This window comes from Rhinoderma darwinii, chromosome 1, assembly GCF_050947455.1.
Source record: "Rhinoderma darwinii isolate aRhiDar2 chromosome 1, aRhiDar2.hap1, whole genome shotgun sequence".
Taxonomy (NCBI): domain Eukaryota; kingdom Metazoa; phylum Chordata; class Amphibia; order Anura; family Rhinodermatidae; genus Rhinoderma; species Rhinoderma darwinii.
In genome coordinates, this window is record NC_134687.1 from 650,448,327 (window position 1) to 650,472,263 (window position 23,937).

A 23,937-nucleotide genomic window follows, 5' to 3' on the forward strand; every position below is an offset into this window, starting at 1 on the left:
CCATCAATAGCTGATGTGTCTCCCGGGACCCACAAATCAGCTGTTTTGAAGGGGCCGCAGCACTCGTATGAGAGCTGCGGCCCCTTCATTTCACTACTCGCCCACACTGTGAATCGCCGACACGGATTCACAGTGTGACCGGAATGAAGTGACAGGAATGAAGGGGAGCAGCTCTTGTACGAGTGCTGCGGCCCCTTCAAAACAGCTGATTGGCGGGTCCCGGGAGTCGGACCCCGCCAGTCAGGGCTAACCTTACCTTCCTCTTCGGCCGCGGCGGGAGTTCTGTCGTCTCGATGCTGTGCGCGGCGCATAGCGCTGTGACGTCATGCGCTGCGCACAGGACGTCAGGACCTCCGCTGCGATCCGGAACCAGGAAGGTAAGTAAAGTATGTTACTATAGTAACAGGAACCCGCGGCCCGAGTTACTATAGTAACTTTTTATTGATGTGGTGCGGGGGGCCGTGGGCCCCCCTGGCTTCGGGGCCCGGTCGCAATTGCGACCGCTGCGACCCCTATAGCTACGCCAGTGATGGTAACGCTCGGAGAGGTGAGGATCGGCCTTGTTGTATTTCTGTAGTGGATATTCGGGAGGATTATACGGCCACCATTTGGGGTGAATATTCGGGGTGATTTCCTTGCGTGTTGTGGGTCGTATTCGCTACGTGTGAACATTCCCTTAAACCGCACGGTGAACGACATTAACAAGAATTGTATAAAAGTCAGTGAATAAGTTGTATGTCCCGAATATTATGTCATTACAAAACACGACTCGTCCCACTAAACATCCGACCACTACAAAGACCAGAAATAACAACTTACCCCAAAGAGGCCGGCACTGGAGGGGTTACATCCCGGCTAGGAGTCCAGTGGGCGGGGTCACTCAATGATTGACAGCTCTCTGTATACACACTCATACAGGGGTGACTGATAACAGAGAGAACACCCGACCAGCGCTGCTCTCTACCTCATACACGGCAATAGCTGCAGGACCTGTGATGACGTCATCACCACGTGACCGGTGAAGGAGGGGCGGAGCTTATTAGTAGAGAGGGGTGGTGGATGAAGCCCTGTAACGATATAAAGATCACGTGACCGCTGCATCCGGGGGCGGAGCTTAGGAGTGCAAAGAATGAACGATGTATGAAGGACCTGTGATGATCACGTGGCATGAGGCGTAATGAGGATCATGTGACCAGTGCAGGCGTGATTAGAGCTAAGCGGTGCAAAATATAAAGGCTTAGGAGGGGCGGAGCTTATCACTGGAGAGGCGGTGAATGAAGGACGTGATCTCAAGATCACGTGACCGCTGCATCAGGGGCGGAGCTTATCCGTGGAGTGAAGTGAATAAAGGACATATGAAGATCACGTGACCATTCTGCGAGGGCGTGGGGGTCATGCGCCGTGTAAAGGTGATGATCACGTGATATGAGGGGCGGAGTTCTGTCCCGGTCACATGGTGGTGACGTCATCACAGGTCCTTCAGCTGTTTCCGTGTATGAGTTGCAGCGGCTCTGGGCGGGTTGCCGCTGTTGTTTAGTGTTCTCTCTGTTATCAGTCAGGAGATTTCCCATGATGCAGTAGTAAGGTAAGGTTACATGAGGTCATTTCTGTCCGGGGTTTTTGTCTGGCACAGTGTTGATGTTTATTATTTATTTTAAGCGCTGTAAATATGAAATACAGGAGGGTTTAACCCCTTGGTGACATCAGATCTATAGTATTATGATGGACGTGCGGCGTCACACTAGAAGGAGCGGAGCCTGCACCAAAACCCCCTCACGCCGGGCAGCTGAAAGCCTTCGCGCCGGGCCGCTGAAAGCCCTCGCGCCGCGCGGTCGCCGGGCCGCTGAAAGCCCTCTCGCCGGGCCGCTGAAAGCCCTCGTGCCCCGCGATCGCCGGGCCGCTGAAAGCCCTCTCGCCGGGCCGCTGAAAGCCCTCTCGCCGGGCCGCTGAAAGCCCTCTCGCCGGGCCGCTGAAAGCCCTCTCGCCGGGCCGCTGAAAGCCCTCTCGCCGGGCCGCTGAAAGCCCTCTCGCCGGGCCGCTGAAAGCCCTCTCGCCGCGCGATCGCCGGGCCGCTGAAAGCCCTCTCGCCGCGCGATCGCCGGGCCGCTGAAAGCCCTCTCGCCGCGCGATCGCCGGGCCGCTGAAAGCCCTCTCGCCGCGCGATCGCCGGGCCGCTGAAAGCCCTCTCGCCGCGCGATCGCCGGGCCGCTGAAAGCCCTCTCGCCGCGCGATCGCCGGGCCGCTGAAAGCCCTCTCGCCGGGCCGCTGAAAGCCCTCTCGCCGGGCCGCTGAAAGCCCTCTCGCCGCGCGATCGCCGGGCCGCTGAAAGCCCTCTCGCCGCGCGATCGCCGGGCCGCTGAAAGCCCCCTCGCCGGGCCGCTGAAAGCCCCCTCGCCGGGCCGCTGAAAGCCCCCTCGCCGGGCCGCTGAAAGCCCCCTCGCCGGGCCGCTGAAAGCCCCCTCGCCGGGCCGCTGAAAGCCCTCGCGCCGCGCGGTCGCCGGGCCGCTGACAGCCCTCGCAGTCGCCGGGCCGCTGAAAGCCCTCGCGCCGCGCGGTCGCCGGGCCGCTGAAAGCCCTCTCGCCGGGCCGCTGAAAGCCCTCTCGCCGGGCCGCTGAAAGCCCTCGCGCCGGGCCGCTGAAAGCCCTCGCGCCGCGCGGTCGCCGGGCCGCTGAAAGCCCTCGCGCCGCGCGGTCGCCGGGCCGCTGAAAGCCCTCGCGCCGCGCGGTCGCCGGGCCGCTGACAGCCCTCGCAGTCGCCGGGCCGCTGAAAGCCCTCGCGCCGCGCGGTCGCCGGGCCGCTGAAAGCCCTCTCGCCGGGCCGCTGAAAGCCCTCTCGCCGGGCCGCTGAAAGCCCTCGCGCCGCGCGGTCGCCGGGCCGCTGAAAGCCCTCGCGCCGGGCCGCTGAAAGCCCTCTCGCCGGGCCGCTGAAAGCCCTCGCGCCGCGCGGTCGCCGGGCCGCTGAAAGCCCTCGCGCCGCGCGGTCGCCGGGCCGCTGAAAGCCCTCGCGCCGCGCGGTCGCCGGGCCGCTGAAAGCCCTCGCGCCGCGCGGTCGCCGGGCCGCTGAAAGCCCTCGCGCCGCGCGGTCGCCGGGCCGCTGAAAGCCCTCGCGCCGCGCGATCGCCGGGCCGCTGAAAGCCCTCTCGCCGGGCCGCTGAAAGCCCTCGTGCCCCGCGATCGCCGGGCCGCTGAAAGCCCTCTCGCCGGGCCGCTGAAAGCCCTCTCGCCGGGCCGCTGAAAGCCCTCTCGCCGCGCGATCGCCGGGCCGCTGAAAGCCCTCTCGCCGCGCCGCTGAAAGCCCTCTCGCCGCGCGATCGCCGGGCCGCTGAAAGCCCTCTCGCCGCGCGATCGCCGGGCCGCTGAAAGCCCTCTCGCCGCGCGATCGCCGGGCCGCTGAAAGCCCTCTCGCCGCGCGATCGCCGGGCCGCTGAAAGCCCTCTCGCCGCGCGATCGCCGGGCCGCTGAAAGCCCTCTCGCCGGGCCGCTGAAAGCCCTCTCGCCGCGCGATCGCCGGGCCGCTGAAAGCCCTCTCGCCGGGCCGCTGAAAGCCCTCTCGCCGCGCCGCTGAAAGCCCTCTCGCCGCGCCGCTGAAAGCCCTCTCGCCGCGCCGCTGAAAGCCCTCTCGCCGCGCCGCTGAAAGCCCTCTCGCCGCGCGATCGCCGGGCCGCTGAAAGCCCTCTCGCCGCGCGATCGCCGGGCCGCTGAAAGCCCTCTCGCCGCGCGATCGCCGGGCCGCTGAAAGCCCTCGCGCCGCGCGGTCGCCGGGCCGCTAGAAAGCCCTCGCGAGTGAAGGTTTGGATGGAGGGAGAGATCTGATGTGTTGGGTTAACAAGTTCTAGAGTATGGGGGATGCACGGGAGAAATCTTCTCGACGATGATGTGATGAACAGATAAAAGGAGAGCAAAGAAGGTTTTGTGAGGACCGGAGATCACGTGTGTAGAGGTATCGGGAGATTAGGGCAGAGCTGTATGGAGGGGACAGTTTCTGGACCAGATATTCTCTGGGAGATTAGGGCAAAAACGTATGGAGAAGAAAGGTAGTGGACTGGAGATTATGTGTGGGGAGGTATCAGGAGATTAGAGCAGAGCTGTATGGAGGGGACAGTTTCTGTTCCAGATATTTTGTGGGAGATTAGGGCAGAGATGTATGGATGGGGGACAAATTGTGGACTGGAGATTACATCTGGATAGGTATTGGGAGATTAGGGCAGAGATGTATGGAGGGGACAGGTTGTGGACTGGAGAGTACGTGTGGGTAGGTATCGGGAGATTAGGGAAGTGATGTATGGAGGGGACAGGATTTTTTATATTTTTAACTTAATTGAGAAGGTAATGGGTAACCAGTGACCGCAGAGGTGGAATGAGGGGAGAGGTAAATTTACCCATGCAGCAGAGTTGAGAATGGGTAGGAGGGATGCAATAGTGTTAGATGGGAAGCCACAGAGGAGGATGGTGGAGTAGTCTAGACAGTAGATGATGAGGGCATATGTACTGGCATTTATGTCTGCTCGAGGGTGAGGAAAGACTTACTTCTAGAAGGTTTATGAGGTGGAGGCAGCAAGAAGTGGTAAGAGCTTGGCTGTGCCGTATGAAATGAAGGGTATGTTCACAGTGTCGAAATTAAGGGTATCGCAGTGTTTTCAGGCGTTTTTCAGGGCGTAAATGACTGGAAAAACTTCTGAAAAAACGAAAGCTGAATGCCTACAAACATCTGCCCATTGATTTCAATTTGAAAAACAGCATTTCGTTCAGACAGGACGTTTTTTACGTGGCTGTTTGAAAAAACAGCGCTTAAAAAACAGCCGCGTAAAAAGAAGTAGCATGTCACTTCTTGAGCCGTTTTTGGGGCTGTTTTTCAATAGAAAAACCGCTAAAAAAAAAAGCATCAAAAAGAGGCTGAAAATCAGAGGCTGTTTTCTCTTGAAAGCAGCTCCATTTTTTACCGCCGTTTTTACTTTAGTGTGTGAACATACCCTAAGGATTATCCCAATACAGCGGACCTGTGAGACGGGGAAAAGTGTGAAGCATTAACTGTGATTGATAGTTCTGGTAAGGGGGGGGGGGGTCAGTGAAATGGGGTAAAGATGATTCAGTTTTCCCCATGTTGATCTTTAGGAAGCGGGAGGTGAAGGTGGAGATAGCTGTTATACACTGTAGATAGCAGGGAGGTAACATCAAGACCAGAGAGGTCAATTTGACTAAAGGTTTAGAAGAGTAAGGGTCCCAGGACACTAGGACCCTTGATAGACACTAACAGAGAGAGGGTGGGATGAGGAGGAGGAGGAGGTGGTGTGTGAGTGGGAGATACTAAATGTTTAGTTGGTAAGGTATGAGGAAATCCAGGAGAGGGGCAAGTCTGTGATGTCAAGGGGCTAGAGAATTTGTATCAGGAGGGTGTGGTCGACTGTCGACGGTGGTGGACAGGTCTAGAAGGAGGAGGATCACAGAGTAATGTAGAAGCAGGGGACCGGTCTAGAAGGAGGATCACAGAGTAATGTAGAAGCAGAAGACAGGTCTAGAAGGAGGAGCACAGAGTAATGTAGAAGCAGAAGACAGGTCTAGAAGGAGGAGCACAGAGTAATGTAGAAGCAGAGGACAGGTCTAGAAGGAGGAGCACAGAGTAATGTAGAAGCAGAGGATAGTTCTAGAAGGAGAAGCACAGAGTAATGTAGAAGGCGGAAGACAGGTCTAGAAGGGGGAGCACAGAGTAATGTAGAAGGCGGAGGACAGGTCTAGAAGGAGGAGCACAGAGTAATGTAGAAGCAGGGGACAGGTCTAGAAGGAGAACAGAGTAATGTAGAAGGCGGAGGACAGATCTAGAAGGAGGAGCACAGAGTAATGTAGAAGCAGAGGACAGTTCTAGAAGGAGGAGCACAGAGTAATGTAGAAGCAGAGGACAGGTCTAGAAGGAGGAGCACAGAGAGTAATGTAGAAGGCAGAGGGCCGATCTAGAAGGAGGATCACAGAGTAATGTAGAAGCAGAAGACAGGTCTAGAAGGAGGAGCACAGAGTAATGTAGAAGGCAGAGGACAGGTCTAGAAGGAGGAGGACAGAGTAATGTAGAAGCAGAGGACAGGTCTAGAAGGAGGAACACAGAGTAATGTAGAAGGCAGAGGACAGGTCTAGAAGGAGGAGGACAGAGTAATGTAGAAGCAGAAGACAGGTCTAGAAGGAGGAGCACAGAGTAATGTAGAAGGCAGAGGACAGGTCTAGAAGGAGGAGGACAGAGTAATGTAGAAGCACAGGACAGGTCTAGAAGGAGGAGCACAGAGTAATGTAGAAGCAGAGGACAGGTCTAGAAGGAGGAGCACAGAGTAATGTAGAAGCAGAGGACAGGTCTAGAAGGAGTAGCACAGAGTAATGTAGAAGCAGAGGACAGGTCTAGAAGGAGAGGAGCGCAGAGGACAGGTCTAGAAGGAGTAGCACAGAGTAATGTAGAAGCAGAGGACAGTAAAACGTTATTTCATTATTTATTACTATATACTCTTTATAACAACATATCTTCAATGTACCGTACAGGATGTTTTGGTCATGTGACTTCTCTAGGTTGCGTGTGGTGTGCTATTTGGAATCCATCCGATTGGGCGTTTATGGTCTGACATGAGGAATTGCCTTACTATGTCCTCATGCTGATCCATTCCGACGTTGAACTATTTGGGCGTTGTCATGGATACCCGCCTGCAGTATTTACAGGCCGCTGGTCATTGATATCATTGAGGGGAGTGATTCGCTCTTCGTCTATGGATGAACCATACCGTATCAGCGGTCATTTGTTCAGATGCTGTCTACGCCACTCGCCCGTGTTTAGTATATCCCTTTCGGTCACTTACGAGATCAAGAGGCGTGTCCTGCTCCTTTCTCGTGGGTGAACCGCATTTACTCCCATGGTTGACACGCATATCTGCGCGTCATGGCAACGGCACGGCGCCGTTTGCTTCAGTGGGAGGGAAGGGGGGTGGTTCCCTTTTTGCACACCATTGGTCATCTTCCTCAGGGTCTAGAGTATTTAAACTTTGGCTGTCAAGGTAGTAGCACACCTCCTGACGAAGGTTGCGAAACGCGCGTCGAGGTGCTGCTGTCCAGGTGTACTATCTCTCCACCATGTCCTCTGCAGGTATATTTGACCATATAACTATTGTAGTTTAAATCCTCATACTGTTTTAGTGCTCCATGCTTTATTCACATTTGTGTATTCTGGTTTTTGAGCGACCTGTCTGTGCAGGGTTATCTTATCAGGCCCCCTGGGTTCTGATGCTGTTATTGCATGCTGATATACCATTTGGTTTTCCATCCCCTTTTGTTAAAGGTACATGCTGTTGTTTATGAGGACCTTCTACTCTGATTACATATAACTGTTTTCATTACATTGCACCTGGTTTATTTTATGTATTTTTAACTGTCTATAGTATATACTTGGGAGGGGTTTTATTTTTGTATTTCTATTTTTGTATTTATGTGTATTAAAATTTTATGATTAATAAAATTATTTTGATTAAATAATTATGTATCAAGATCTATTTTTGGTTTAATGGATATAGGCATTTGATTTCTTGAGTATGATATATTGGCTGAGAAAATATATATAGGTGATAATATGTAGAAGCAGAGGACAGGTCTAGAAGAAGGAGCACAGAGTAACGTAGAAGCAGAAGATAGGTCTAGAAGGAGAAGCATAATATAATGCAGAGATCCTGCACACACAGCACAATACATGCTGCTTCCTCACACCGCACTGCCTGGACCTTCCATACAAACACACTGGACTGCCGGTACCTTCCGTACATACACACTGGACTGCCGGTATCTTCCGCACTTACATGCTGAACTGCCGAGACCTTCCGCACATACACGCTGAACTACCGGGACCTTCCGCACATACACGCTGGACTGCCGGGACCTTCCGCACATACACGCTGGACTGCCAGGACCTTCCGCACATTCACGCTGCACTGCCGGGACCTTCCGCACATACACCCTACTCTGCCGGGACCTTCCGCACATACCCGCTGCACTGCCGGGACCTTCCGCACATACGCTGGACTGCCGGGACCTTCCGCATATACACGCTGGACTGCCAGGACCTTCCGTACATACCCGCTGGACGACAGGGACCTTCCGTACATACCCACTGGACGGCAGGGACCTTCCGTACATACCCACTGGACGGCCGGGACCTTCCGTACATACCCACTGGACGGCCAGGACCTTCCGTACATACCCACTGGACGGCCTGGACCTTCCGTACATACCCACTGGACGGCCGGGACCTTCCGTACATACCCACTGGACGGCCGGGACCTTCCGTACATACACACTGGACGGCTTGGACCTTCCCTACATACACGCTGCACTGCCGGGACCTTCCTTACATACCCACTGGACGGCCGGGACCTTCCGTATATACCCACTGGACTGCCAGGACCTTCCATACATACACATGGGACTGCTGGTTTCCATAAACTGTGGTTGGTGTCTGTCTTGAAGATGTGAACAAGGCGTTAGTTACAGGGTACACTGAAGTACAATTACTATCCAGTAAAACAATATACAAGGAATAGGGGAATATTGTAATAAATAAGAATTTTAGATGTCTCTAAAGATCCCGGATCTCTGAGGTAACTTCTAATATCTGTAAAAGCTTATATCAGGGGTGTATTAATTCATAAAGGGCATCTGTCACACTGACCACCAGTCTGATCTGTTGGCAGCATATTATATAGCAGGAGGACCTGAGCCGATTGTGTCTCTCCATTCACTTGTAAAGGAGTTACAGAAACCACCTAACAAAGCCACCCAGAGGTGGAGCCGCATCTATCAGACATTTCTGGCATATCCTGGGGAGAAATGTCCGTGTTGGGAATACCCCTTTATTCCATGTGGTGACGGCTCTGAGAAGATGTTTCTCTCAATGATGAATAAGTGAGGTTCTGTATGTCACACATGATGTTGTCCCCTGTATGATTTCCATCTTCTCCTTTCTTCATAAAGACGTCTGCTGTACTAGATCCTCCAGTTCCTCCAGTTTTCTCATCTTCTCCTCCACAACGTTCCTTCTCCTGAATGACCCACCAAGGATGGACAAGGACAGGAATGAGATGAGCAGAAGAATATTAGACTTCACCTTGGAGATCATCTACCTGTTGGGCGGAGAGGTAAACATTTCTACATTATAGAAGAAGTCACACATAGGGAAGGGACAATACATAATAGGAAGTAATAGGAAGAATCCATTGTCCTGTATAATAGTGTCCAGACCTTCCAAGTGACGTCAAGAAGCCACCAGCATAAAAGCTGAAGATCAGCCACCAGTATGGTCAGTTATGTGTCATGTCACCAATGCAGCAATAGTAATGTTGTAGAGCAATGAGAATGACGAGGAACCAGGAGGATCAGGATGACATCTATATAGAAACATAGAAGATGACGGCAGGAGGAGAGCACATGGTCCATCTAGTCGCCCCAATATTATTTCCTTTTTAGTTTTTGCCTCGTTCTATTTTCTCAATGTCTTTTTGTAGGTGAGGTCTCCAGTATTACAGATGTGGGGTCACTAGAGGTCTATACAGCGGGGTCACAATCTCCCTCTTTCTACTGAGGGAGAATACTGTGTTCAGTTCTCTAAGTGTCTCTCTACATACACAGGAGTACACAGTAGTGAAGAAGACATCGGGTGACTGTACGACTCCCATCATCCATGAGTCAGGAGGATGGAGCAGTAGTCAGAGCCCCATCACAGAGCCTCCCCCTCACTCCCGGATACATGAGAAGAAGATCTTAGAACTGATCTACAAGATGACTGAGCTGCTGACTGGAGAGGTGGGAATGCTGGGAAATTCTACAGTAACAGCACTGGAGGTGTCTGGGTGATGACTGTATCCCTTGTGTGTGTCAGGTTCCTATAAGGTGTCAGGATGTCACTGTCTATTTCTCCATGGAGGAGTGGGAGTATCTAGAAGGACACAAGGATCTGTACGAGGAGGTCATGATGGAGGACTACCGGCCGCGCACATCACAAGGTAAGATAAATATATATAACTTATATATTATAATTTTTTTGTTGAAGTGTTAATTTCGTCATGTGCAGTATATACAGACATGTGATTCCTGATCTCCGATCACACGTTCCTTGCTTTGCTGCAGTGCCTCACTAGGGGATGGTCACAGATTTGTTGTAGAAGTTTTTCTAACCACAATCAGATGAGTTGGACAAACACATAAATTTATGCCACCATTTCTCCATGTGTGAACATAGTCTTATATAACCAGTGACTGATCTGCTCTTATAATCTCTACAACATGAGGAGTGTAAAGTTCTACCATGTGGGAACAGAGGACATGACAGTCGTGTGGAGATATAACAAAGGGTTAAATATCTTCCTTGTTACACACAATATACAGGGTCACTAGTAGTAATGTAGAATGTGGATCCAGGGATCTGTCCGATTGTCAGCCGGGGCAGGGTGGTGTTTTCCACTTTATGTAGAATTGGGTCTCTGCCGTGTGATGATTGTTTTTCACCTTCCTCTGGATCTACTGGGATTCGTTATCTATATGAAATACTTGCATATCCCAGAATTTAAGAATTATAGATCACATTTTCCTAGAACTTTGCATTGTGCTGTTACTCTGTTATTCCTCCTAGAAATGTATGAATGATTTGACATCTAGGTGTTACCAGCCGGGGGCGTGTCCATATAGTCTGACAATGTCCAATCAGTGCTGACAATATCTGAAGGTGTAGGGACACGACTCTTTCACAAGGGGAATGGTAACACTCTTTTCTCAATTTAATCTTACATTTCCAGTAGGAATAACAGAGGAACTGCATAACGCAGAGTTCTGAGAAAAGATGCCCCAGATTTGTTGATTCTTGGGGAATACATGTATGTAGTAAACCAGACGTGTGAGGAGAGCCGACAAGTCCTCTATAGAGAGTGTTTTTTTGCCTTTGTCTGAATGAACTGGGGTTTGTAAGTCTAAAAAGTTTAAACTTGATGGACTTAGACCTTGCTTACATTTACATGAATGGCAGGACTAGCAGAACATTGCCCAGATCATCACACTGCCTCTGCCGGCTTTTCTTCCCATAATGCATTCTGCTGCAGTCACTCCCAGGTAAGCGACGCTCCCGGCCGTCCACATGGTGTAAAAGAAAACGGGATTTATGGGACCAGGCCACCTTCTTCCATTGCCCAGTTCTGATACTGTCTATTTTAGGGGCTTTTTATGGTAGGCAGAGGTCAGCATGGGCGCTCTGACTGGTCTACGGCCACACAGCTCCATACACAGTAAGCTGCGATGCCATGCGTGTTTTGACACCTTTTTACTATAGCCAGCAGTGACTTTTTCAGTAATTTGTCATACAGTAACTCTTCTGTGGGCTGGGACCAGATGAGCTCCCCACGCACATTAATGAGTCTTGACCACCAATCACCCTGTTGCCGTTACACCGGTTCTCCTTCCTTGGAGCACTTTTGGTAGGTACGAACCCTTACATACTAGAAACACCCCACAAGAGCTGCAGTTTTGGGGATATTCTGACAAATTTGGCCCTTGTCATTTTACACTTCTCGATGTTTCAAACATATTAACTTAAAGAACTGACTGTTCACTTTCTGTCTAATACCCGCCCCCCCCTTGTCAGGCGCCATTGTCACGAGATGATCAATGTTTTTCACTTCACCTGTCAGTGGTTTTAATATTACAGCTGATCGGTGTATATATGGACGAGGACAGTGTGGGTCGTCTCTATCATGGTGCTGTCATAGTCTCACAGAAAACCAATTGCTGGTAAATGTACTGATAAATATTATTTTTGATATAATATTATTTGCCATAACAGCACCAGGGAAAGGAAACTTGGGGGTATATAACCGTAGAGCTTCCTCCAACACCTCAGTGGTTTCCCATCCATTGTAAAGAGGAAACTTGAAGTAGTAGTTTTCCTTACTACAGGTACTTTGTCGGACCGAGGGTTCCGTCTCGTGATGTTTTGAATTCCCTTATAAGCAGCGGGTATTGTTCCAGAGCAACGACCTGGTACTCTTTTGGTTGGCAAGGGGCTCTTATAGTAGGACCCCTGTCGATTTCACGTGTATTCACATCCTTAGGAGGCAAATCCAATTGAATATTATGGCGGAGCAGGAAGCCGTTAGTTCCCCGCCATTCACTCTGGTAGGCCATAATAACACTGTGGCTTTCAAAGCACTGGACCTGTGGTACAGGTGGTGAGGAGCACAACATTGTAATTTTGGCTTTGATCAGTAAGCCTAAAATTGAAGGTGTAGAGAGAAGTGTCTGATATATAGACAGATATACAGTAGTCATGTATTGAGTCACTGTGTGTTTCCTACAGATGGATCCAGTAGGAGAAATCCACCAGAGAGATGTCCCAGTCCTCTGTATTCCCAGGACTGTCCAGAGGAAAATCACAATGTCCCAGAGAATCATCAGGTAGATGAAGCTGAGCCCTATACCAGATCTATATAGGGGGGTGTGGAGCTTTTTGGTCCTGCGGTAATAGATGTGGTCATAGATTTTGGTGGTTTCTTATGTTGATCTGTTAGATTCTTCGCACTCTCTGCTGTATTGTACTGAATTGTTACATATGTGAAATCAGGGGGACGATCTGGCTAATATTAAAGCGGAGGATGATGCAGAAGAAGAGCGGGTGAGGGGCGATCAACCGTGTAAGAGTGAAGTGGCAGAGAAAATTCCAGAAGGTGTTACCACAGGTAAGTAATAATGAATTTAGAAAGTGAATTGGGAGGTTTGTTAAGGTGGGGTTCCTCCTTAGTCCTACATTTCAGTAACACATCAGACAATGTGTTATACATAGTGCAGGAGCTGAGGGAGCTGTGACTGCACATAGAAGTTCTCTACAAGGTGTTCTATGGATCCGGTCATGTACTAGACTTAGTCAGACTTTGGGGGCATTCGCTGCGATTAACAGCTGTACTAACCGCCGAGATCTGAGAGAACTGAGTTTAACTACTTGAGCACCGAGATCAATGCTGATAGATGGCTCTCATTAACATTTCCAGCATTGCACTGTGTGTGAAACGGTGTCGTTTTTTTTTTGTGGCGTTTTTCCTGACTTGTTTTATTTCTGGCAGATGCTGCATGAGAATTTATAGTAAAATATAACATGCACTGCACAAAGTGGGTGTTTTTTTATGTGTTTTTTTTTCTGCTCTCTTGTGCGTGTATTGCTTCCGTGGCATTTTTTTTAAAACGCAGCATGCTTCTCTATAGAACCTGAAAAACGGCAGAAAAAAATTTTACAAATGCACGAATAAAAAACCCCCCCAAAAACTCCAGATGAAACGCTTGTAAAACACACGTGAGTTTCATGGCGTATTTCCAACTCAAGAATTGACGCGCAGCAAATTTATTGCAAATTTCTGCGACTATTTCCATTCCTCGGATTGAGGCTTTCAGAAATTCATGCACAGAAACTTTTCTATTCACATGAGTCTCCTCTGCAGACGTTTCTGTAACAAATCTGCCGCGTCTGAATTTACTATAAATTTCAGTACATTGTGGAGGAACTACATATCGCCAATCGCTTACATTTTTGCGGGAAAGGGTTAAATATAATTTTGTTATAGTCAACAACAAGAAACATACATTTTGGTACTTTTTTAGATTATTTGGTTCAACCATTACAAATCCCCGAATAATAACAGCTGAGAAAATACATCCTCATTATCGTTCTATATTTAAAGGGGTTGTCCGAGATATATTTTTATTTTAAATTTAAACACACAATGCACACATTAAATATTCCATAATATACTTACCTGTGCAATCTTGCTTCTGTACTCCGTTCTGGCAGCTCTTTTCTTCCGATCACATGTCTTCTGACATCACGTTTTCTTCCTCCTCCACTGTCGTGTCGTATCCCGATCACATGGTCTCGCCCCAGCGAGACCTCGGATGGGATACGACATGTCACTGGAGACGTGTCGTTTCTGCAGGTGCCCAGCCTATGCATCTTTTCACTGTGAGCGCGCCTATGCGTGTTCACAGTGAAAAAAGTGAAGAGGGACGGCACCTGCGGACTAGAGAGGTACAGTGGCATCTGTACTTTTAGTTCTTCCCCTATCAAAGCCTACACATAGTAGGCTTTGATAGGGAATTATACAATACGATGCAGCACACTGGTCGCATGCAGCCCTTGAGGCTGTTATCTGCGGCCCGTGGGACACCGTTGCGCCGTAGGACCCGCACTACGCTAGTATAGGCTCTGCTCCGATGTCAGGCGAGTCCCGGAGCAGAACCTATAATAGTACACTGTTTAACAACTGGTTCCCAACCGCTGGCTGTATTTTTACGGCCAGCGGTCAGGGACGGGTCCTTAAAACCCGAGCCATAGACTTTCTACGGCTCGGGTTTTAACTTGCTGCCCGCGCGATCGGGCAGCTGAATGTCGGGTCTCCGGCTGTCAGTGACTGCCGGGGACCCTGAGGAGAAGACAGAAGCAGCTTTCGCTGCTTCTGTCTTCTCCGATGTCTTCTTACACAGCGTTCAATGAACGCTGTGTATAGGAATAGAGACAGCAGCAGCGGCGCTGTCTCTATTCCTCCCGGTGATCATGTGACTGGTCACATGATCGCCGGGTGCCGTTATTGACAGACTGTTGCTGGGTCTAACTAGACCCAGCACAGCCCTATTAGTGACAATCGTCACTATGAGAGGGCTGATTTCCCCTGTAACTGGGGCTGCTGTGCAGCTCCAGTTACAGTGGAAAAACATGGTGTAAAAGAAAGAAAAAAAATATATAAAGTTCCCCAAAGGTCTTTTTTGACCTTTGAGGATCAGACCATAGTAATAAAAAAATAATAAAGTAAAGTGCAAAAAAAAATTAAATAATAAATACACATAAAATACCCACCCCCAAAAAAAACGTTCCCCCCCGCCAATCATTGTTGTAACGCTAGCGCTGACCCAATTACCCTAATATAGACATGTAATATATTAAAATTTACGGTAAACAATGACGATTACAAATAAAAGGTCTATTTTAGGGTAAAACTATGTTATTACCCAAAAAAATAGCTGAAACGTAAAAAGCGTATATTTTTACTATTATTTTCAAACTTTATGAACGAAAATTCTAAAATGGCAAAAAAGGTGTGTAGAAAAACGATAAAAAATGAAACCTGCATTGTCTACGGAAAAAACACGTAGTTAGCCCAACAAATACAAAAGTTATATCCATTTAACAAACACGTGCTAAAAATGGTGTCTGGTCGTGAAGGCGCAAAATAGCCCCGTCCTGAACTAGATAAGATCTTCTGGGGTCCTGTATCTAAGCCTACATTGTTAGGGTATGTTCACACGAGGGATGTCCGTAACGGCTGAAATTACGGGGATGTTTCCGCCTGAAAACATCCCCGTAATTTCAGCCGTAACGGCATGTGCAGGCGCTTGAATGCCGCGTCCATTACGGACGTAATTGGCGCTGCTATTCATTGGAGTCAATGAATAACGGCTCCAATTACGGCCAAAGAAGTGACAGGTCACTTCTTTGACGCGGGCGTCTATTTACGCGCCGTAATTTGACAGCGGCGCGTAAATATACGCCTCGTGTGAACAGACAAACGTCTGCCCATTGCTTTCAATGGGCAGATGTTTGTCAGCGCTATCGAGGTGCTATTTTCGGATGTAAATCGGGGCAAAAACGCCCGAATTACGTCCGTAATTAGTGCGTGTGAACATACCCTTAGGCTTAGATACAGGGTCTAACAAACAGTGTCACACATGGAGCCTGTATCTAAGCCTAACACAATGTAGGCTTAGATACAGGACCCCAGATGACATTCTTTTTATTCCTGTATTAGGGTATGTTCACACGACAGCGTCCGTAACGGCTCAAATTACGGGGATGTTTCCGCCTGAAAACATCCCCGTAATTTCAGCCGTAACGGCATGTGCAGGCGCTTGAACGCCGCGTCCATTACGGACGTAATTGGCGCTGCTATTCATTCGAGTCAATGAATAACGGCTCCAATTACAGCCAAAGAAGTGACAGGACACTTCTTTGGCGCGGGCGTCTATTTACGCGCCGTCATTTGACTACTTCAATGACACCTTTTTTATTTTTAATAAAATTGTTAACCAGTGTTGTGTGTGTTATTTTATTACAATATTTTTTCTATGTCCTTCTCATTTATTTAAAAATTTATTACTAGTGCATTATTAATGGCCACTGTCTAACAGCGTCCATTAGTAAGGCTTCATGCACACTAGCGTGTGTATTTTCAGCGCGTGAAAAACTTGCGTCAATCCCATCCGTGTGTTTGCATTAGGGCGGATTAACACGATTGTGCTATACGTACGTTCAACCCGCGTGGTATTAACGCGGCTCGCACGGACCTATACAAGTCTATGGGGCAGTGCAGACAGTCCGTGAGTTTTACGTAGCGTGAGTCTGCTGCGTAAAACTCGCGACATGTTCAATATTTCTGCGTTTTTCGAGCATCACGCACCCATTGAAGTCAATAGGTGCGTGAAAATCAGGCGCACCCCATGGAAGCACTTCCGTGGGACGAGCGTGATTCGTGCAACAGCAGTAAAATAATGAATGTAAACAGAAAAGCACCACATGCTTTTCTGTTTACAAACATCCAAATGGCGTGTCATAATGATGGCGGCTGCGCGAAAACCGCAGCTGCGCATCCGTATGAACATGACACGGAGCTGTCAAGTGCATTTTGCGCACGTAAAACGCCGCCGTATTTGTGTGCGCAAAACGCACACGCTCGTGTAAATCCGCCCTTATGCATCAGTGTGCTTTTTGATTGTCATGTGTTATTCACGCACTCACAAAGCCAGCCCATTTTTTTCTTCTTTTTTACAACAAATTGCTGTGTAAATCACGCACCAAACACGTGTGTGCTGTTTGTGGTTTTCACGCATGCATTGACTTCAATGTGAGTGTAGGTGCAGGATAACGCACCAATAGAGGACATGCAGTATGTTTCATGCAGCGGACTCTCGCTGCATGAAAAGTCACGCATGTGTCAACGGCCCCATTGAAATAAATGCGTCGCGTGTGTTGTGCGTTTTTTCAAAGCACAGCACACAGACTTGATTCACTCTAGTGTAAATCGTGCCTAAGGCCCCATTCACACCAGGGTGAATCTCGTCCGTGTGCTGATCGTCGAAACCACGCACAGCACACGCGACCCATTTATTTCAATGGGGCCGTTTTCACGCAGCGAGAGTCCGCTGCGTGAAACATACTGCATGTCCTCTATTGGTGCGTTATCATGCACCTACACTCACATTAAATGCATGCGTGAAAACCACGCACCAAACAAGCGTGTTTGGTGCGTGATTTATGCTGCAATTTGTTGTAACAAAAAAATGGCCTTTCTGAGTGCGTGAATAACGCATGCCACTTGCTAAGCACACGGATGCATAACGCACACAAACTGACCCGATTCATACGCGTTTCTCACGGCCGTCAATCTTACACGCAAGTGTGCATGAGGCATAAGACGGGGCTGGACGAACACTAACCATCACTATGACCCTGGTACCCTCCGCCACCAGGGGCACTGGGAATAGCATACCTGGGTAACAACCAGTAGCTGACTATCGCTAATACTGTGGTGGCCACAGCGTTGGCTGTTGTTATTATTAGGGCACGTTCAGACGTGGCAGAGTTTTTATGCTTCAAATGTTGTTGCAGATTTAGGGGCAATTACGCAACGAATATACACCAATATTTGCAGTTTTGACAGGTAATTCAGACGTTGCAGAAAACACAGCGGACTTGCCACAGATTTCAGTTTTTGCATTGCAAAGGCTGAAATACTTTGTGCCATTCCACTTCTCCGCAACAGACAGTGCATGCTGCGGCTAGAAATTTCTGCACCGCTGCCTATCGTCCGCAGCGGAGTTTTCATCAATGTCTGAACTAACTTGCCTAAAAATGTGTAGAAGGGCTGATTCAGACGAAAGTGGCGTTTTTGCGCAGGCAAAACACGCGGCATTTTGCCTGCGCAAAAGCCACTTACCTGCTCCGTGAGGCAGCATCATATGCGTGGTTTTTGCGCAGCCGCCATCATTATGACACGCCATTTGGATGTTTGTAAACAGAAAAGCACATGGTGCTTTTCTGTTTACATTCATCCTTTTGACAGCTGTTGTGCAAAACAGCCAGTTCGCACGGAGGTGTTTCCGTGCGGCAATGCGTTGTTTTCACGCACCCATTGACTTCAATGGGTGCGTGATGCGCGAAAAACGCTGGAATATAGAACATGTCGTGAGTTTTACGCAGCGCTGCGCAAAAATCAATGACAGTCTGCACTGCTCCATAGACTTGCATAGGTCCGTGCCACACGTGTGAAAAACACGCGGGTTGCACGGACGTATATGGCGTTCGTGTAAATCCGCCCTTAGGTAAACAGCGCCACTATGATTCCGGTCCACAACGGATTGCTTCATGTCTCTGCCTAGGTCTATGTCCAAGCAAAGCGTGCAGGAGCGGAATCCCCAACCATAGTGGGATTCCACTACTCCGATAAGTTACAATAGCGCTAGGTACAGGTGGGGGGAGGGGTAGTGTGTCATCTATGTAATAAAATTACTCCTCCTCACAGCACAAAGTGCATGTGAGGAGGAGGAATGGTACATGAAGTACAATAACGGAGGCAGCATTAGGCTAAGTTCACACAGAGTATTTTGCCGAGTTTTTTTTTTTTAAGCGGAAACAGCGTAGCAAAACTCGTCAAAAACGGCTCGAAAATGCGTACCATTGATTTCAATGGGAGGCGTCGGCGTCTTTTTCCCGCGAGCAGTAAAACTGCCTCGTGGGAAAAAGAAGCGAGATGCTCCATCTTCGGGCGTTTACGCCTCTGACCTCCCATTGACTTCAATGGGAGGCAGAGAAAGCGTATTTTGCGTTGTTTTATGCCCGCGGCGCTCAATTGCCGTGGGCGAAAAACGCCACAGAAAACGACGCGAAAAACGCAGCAAAAAAAGCCGCAAAAACAACGCCAAAAAGGCTACGATAAACGCCGCGAAAAACATCGCAAATAAAACAGCGAAAAAAGAGGCAAAGAACACCACTAAAAACGACAGGAAAAACGCCACGAAAGACGCAACGAAAAACGCAGAAAAAAACGCAAAAAAAGACGCGAAAAACGACGAAAAAAAGGCTACTATAAACGCCACGGAAAACGCTGCGAAAAACATCGCGGAAAACGACGCGAAAAAAGCCGCAAACATAGAGGCAAAGAACGCCACGAAAAACAACTGGGAAAACGCCACGAAAGACGCAACGAAAAACGCAGCAAAAATAGCCGCAAACAACGACGCAAAAAAAGAAACGATAAACGACGCGAAAAAGGCTATGATAAACGCAACGGAAAACACAGCAAAAAACATCGCAAAAAAAGACGCAAACAAACAAGCAAAAAATGCCAAGATAAATGAAGCGAAAAACGGGCCGAACAAAGCGGCAAACAAAAACGCAAACAGCGCACAAAAAACGCCGGGAAAAATGACGCAAAAATCAACGTGCAGGGAGAAGTAAATCTGCCGCAAACTTCAAGACGGAATTTTGAGGCAGATATTCCTCCTGCAAAAAAACTCTGTGTGAACATAGCCTTAGTGGAGAGAGACATGAGATAGAAGAGGGTGGACGAGGGTTAGGGTAGACACGAAGAGGTTTATAGACCTGAAAAGAGAAAGAAAACATAAATGTGAAAAACATAATGGGAGGGGTAACATTTGCTCACCATCCTTCAAGAATGTCAGCAAGGAGACAAGTCCAGTGAAGGAGGTCAGCAGGGAGGAGCAAGGACAGCTCACGTGAACTCTTGGAAGGTACGTGCACGCTCATTGCAGCCTGCAATGAGCGTGCACGGGAAAAAAGTTTCATAACAAGGAAAGATCAACAAACCAGAGCTGAACTGCATGTAAACAAACTGTGCTGAACTCAAAGAAGAGATGTGGTAAGTAGAATTTTTTTTTTAAATAATGCTTTATTTAGGTTGTCTGTATAAGGGGTAATGTATGACACAGTTTTTGAAAAAATGTTGGTATCTCGGACAACCCCTTTAATATGAGGCTGGGACAAGAATTGAGGAACTATTAGAAAGCACACAAGGGGATTTGTTGTTTTTTATTTTTCTGGGTAATCCAATCTTCCAGATCCATGATTATTAGGAAGCTCATATTTCACATAGAATTATTGTACATACAAAGACGTATCAGTGATGATCACCTGCACTCAGAGGTCACTTCATCAGATCCACCTTATTAGTACTTGATAGGACCCTCTTTCCCCTTAGAGCAGCCTGAATTCTTAGTGGAATGATATAACAATGTACCGGAAACCTTCATTACAGATTCTGATTGATAACCTTATTCTGTATATTCCACTTCAACCTAAGGCCGGATTCACACGAGCGTGTGCGTTTTGCGTGCGCAAAAGGCACTTAGCAGCTCCGTGTGTCATCACTATATGATGCGCGCCTGCGTGCTTTTCGCGCAGCCGCCATCATTATGACACTCCGTTTGGATGTTTGTAAACAGAAAAGCACGTGGTGCTTTTCTGTTTTCATTAATCTTTTTCACTGCTGTTGCGCGAATCACGCGCGTCCCACGGAAGTGCTTCCGTGTGGTGCGCGTGATTTTCACGCACCTATTGACTTCAATGGGTGCGTGATGCGCGAAATACGCACAAGGAACAGACATGTCGTGAGTTTTACACAGCGGACTCACGCTTTGTAAAAATCACGGAACTGTCTGCACGGCCCCATAGACTAATATAGGTCCGTGCGACGCGCCTGAAAATCATGCGCGTTGCACGGACGTATTTAACGTTCGTCTGAATAAGCCCTAAAGATTTTCTATAAAATTTTGTTCCCAGGACTGTGCAGCAATTAGGATATACAGACCTCATTGTCATGTCCGTGAATTCAGCCAGAGATGTGTGCTTTGTGTCATGACGCATTATCTGTGGCCAAGATTAGATTGTCAATGACAATATTAGGTTCTTGTAATAAAGTGATTCCCAATTGGTATTAAAGGTTCAAATGTGTTGGCAGAGGACAGGTGGGATTGTCAGACAGGGTAATTGGTTTTTAAATATTTTAGTTTTATTAAGTTAAGGTTTATGTAATAAAAGGTGTGACAGGGTGTAGGCCAGAATCTTGGACTTAAGCATTAAAAGATTTTAAAGCACACCTATGTTTTAATAGAAAAGTTCAGAAGAGTCATGCTTCTCAGTACCCAACGATGTTATGATGTCGTACCCGCATTTTAGAGCTTTGAAAATTCTTGCAGCTAAAAGCAAAACTACAATTTTGCTGCGATTTTTGCGAAGTCACAACATAATACCAGGATTTCCTGCGATTCTCTGCAAAAGACAAATTTTTAGCGTGACATGACAACCCTGCATATGCATCTTTTTAGTTATTATTGAGGAATACTTGCAGCAAACATTAGACATCTAGGACAAAGTGCACATGGAAGTCAGAGAAGTGCTGGGACTTCGGAAAAAATCTTTTTTACAAAGCAGACAGAGATGCAGGAAGCTACTGCAAGGATTACATGAGAGTTCAGGCAGGCTATGAGTACAGAGAGCTTTAACAGAGAGAGTCATCCCCATTTTCTGCAGTCTGTGTACTCTTCTCTGTAACTAGAGACTGAATTTGCAGGAAAACCGAGGGTGGACAACAAATGAAAGAAAAGGAGTCACCTAGTGGCAGTAACCTCATGCAGACTTGGCAAAGATAAAGCAGATTTTTTTAAAAAAATCAAATGGCAAAATTGCAAGATATCAGGTATACTATTAGATTATCACAAGTTTTTAATGAAAAGTTATTGTCCATTTAAAGTGTTTTTCAAAGATTTATAAGGCTGGAATTAGGCCTTCAATTTGTGTGGCAGTATTTGGTGCAGTTTTTTGAGAGGTGGTTTTGAAGGGAATGGCTCAAGACTCTCCATCCTGCTGGATCCATTTCTGACTGACTATAAAAAAAACTGAATGCAGCCTAATAGGTGATAAATTTGTCTACTTTGTGGTTTGAAAAATATAAAAATCACAAAATCCATTTTTAATCCTAACAGAAGCTGCCAGTAAGAACTCTGAGGGAAACATCATGTTTTCGATAAATTATGAAGTAGAAGATGAAGATATTAAGCAGCAGACTTCAGGAGAATACCACATTGCCCTTAATGTACACCCAGGACTTCACAGTAAAGATTTATCCTGTAATTCCCCTAATCATGAGGAACCTTCTCCTGACCAATCACAGATTGTTACCACAAGTACAGCTCAGGAAGGGAGTAAAAGGTTTCTTCGTGGTAAAGAGTTTACAAATATCTCAGGTCTTTTTAAGCACAGAAGAATTCACACAGGGGAGAAGCCACATTCATGTTCAGAATGTGGGAAATGTTTTACACATAAATCAAGACTTGCTACACATAAGCGCGGTCACACAGGGGTGAAGTCATATTCATGTTCAGAATGCGCGAAGTGCTTTAGAGATAAAACACGTCTTACTTTACATGAGAGAATTCACACAGGAGAGAAGCCATATTCATGTTCAGAATGTGGGAAATGTTTTACCGAAAAAGCCTATCTTGTTCAACATGAGAGAAGTCACACAGGAGAGAAGCCGTATTCATGTTCAGAATGCGGGAAATGTTTTACACAAAAATCACATCTTGCTACACATGAGAGAAGTCACAAAGGAGAGAAACCATATTCATGTTCAGAATGTGGGAAATGTTTTACAGAAAAAGCCTATCTTGTTCAACATGAGAGAAGTCACACAGGAGAGAAGCCGTATTCATGTTCAGAATGCGGGAAATGTTTTACACAAAAGTCACAACTTGTTACACATGAGAGAAGTCACACAGGAGAGAAACCATATTCATGTTCAAAATGTGGGAAATGTTTTACACAAATATCACATCTAGCTAAACATGAAAGAAGTCACGCAGGAAAGAAGCCGTTTTCATGTTTAGAATGTGGGAAATGTTTTACAGAAAAATCTAATCTTGTTAGACATGAGAGAAGTCACATGGGAGAGAAGCCATATTCATGTTCAGAATGTGGGAAGTGCTTTAGAGATAAAACAGAACTTACTTATCATGTGAGAATTCACACAGGAGAGAAGCCATATTCATGTTCAAAATGTGGGAAATGTTTTGCAGTTAAATCAAGTCTTCTTATACATGAGAGAAGTCACACAGGAGAGAAGCCGTATTCATGTTCAGAATGTGGAAAATGTTTTATAGTTAAATCAAGTCTTGTTATACATGAGAGAAGTCACACAGGAGAGAAGCCATATTCATGTTCAGAATGTGGGAAATGTTTTACAGTTAAAGCAAATCTTGTTAAACATGAGAGAAGTCACACTGGGAGAAGCTGTAATCATGTTGAGTATGTGGGAAATGTTTTACAATTAAATTAAGTCATGTTAGACATGAGAGAAATCATGCAGGAAAGAAGCTGTTTTTATGTTTAGAATGTGGGAAATGTTTTACAGATAAATCACATCTTTTAGACATGAGAGAAGTCACATAGGAGAGAAGCCGTATTAATGTTCAGAATGTGGGAAATGTTTTTTTACGAAAATCAAATCTTATTAAACATAAGAAAACTCACAGAGGGGAGAACTAATTTTGTTCTATATATAAAAATGTTTTGTATGGAAATAAAAAAAATTAAACTCATCAAAAAAATTGCATAAATAAAACTGTATTCTTTTTCGGGATGTGGGAAAAGCCATAGGAGCAAAAAAAGATTTTTAACTCATCAGGTTATTCACAGACAATAACCCCTTGGCGATGCAGCCAATAAAGTTGTTGTGAACACAGCCCCATTATTTTTAAATCTGATGTGTCACTTTGTGAGATTAATTTAAACGTCCTTTAACCTTTCCTGATATCTGCCATGTAGATACAGCA

General features: G+C 47.2%; 2 protein-coding genes across 2 annotated transcripts; both read left to right on the forward strand.

Moving 5' to 3' along the window:
* Window positions 1-1,118: 1,118 nt before the first annotated feature.
* LOC142699127 (oocyte zinc finger protein XlCOF29-like) lies at window positions 1,119-9,864 on the forward strand. Its single transcript, XM_075848025.1, has 3 exons — window positions 1,119-1,585; window positions 8,986-9,149; window positions 9,640-9,864. The coding sequence occupies exons 2-3, from the start codon at window positions 9,072-9,074 to the stop codon at window positions 9,862-9,864; spliced, it is 303 nt and encodes a 100-aa protein (XP_075704140.1). The 5' UTR covers window positions 1,119-1,585; window positions 8,986-9,071.
* Window positions 9,865-12,356: 2,492 nt separating this feature from the next.
* On the forward strand, window positions 12,357-23,700 carry LOC142668378 (uncharacterized). The gene is made up of 3 exons (XM_075847084.1): window positions 12,357-12,450; window positions 12,617-12,731; window positions 22,090-23,700. The coding sequence occupies exon 3, from the start codon at window positions 22,122-22,124 to the stop codon at window positions 23,439-23,441; it is 1,320 nt and encodes a 439-aa protein (XP_075703199.1). The 5' UTR covers window positions 12,357-12,450; window positions 12,617-12,731; window positions 22,090-22,121; the 3' UTR covers window positions 23,442-23,700.
* The last annotated feature ends 237 nt before the right edge of the window (window positions 23,701-23,937 follow it).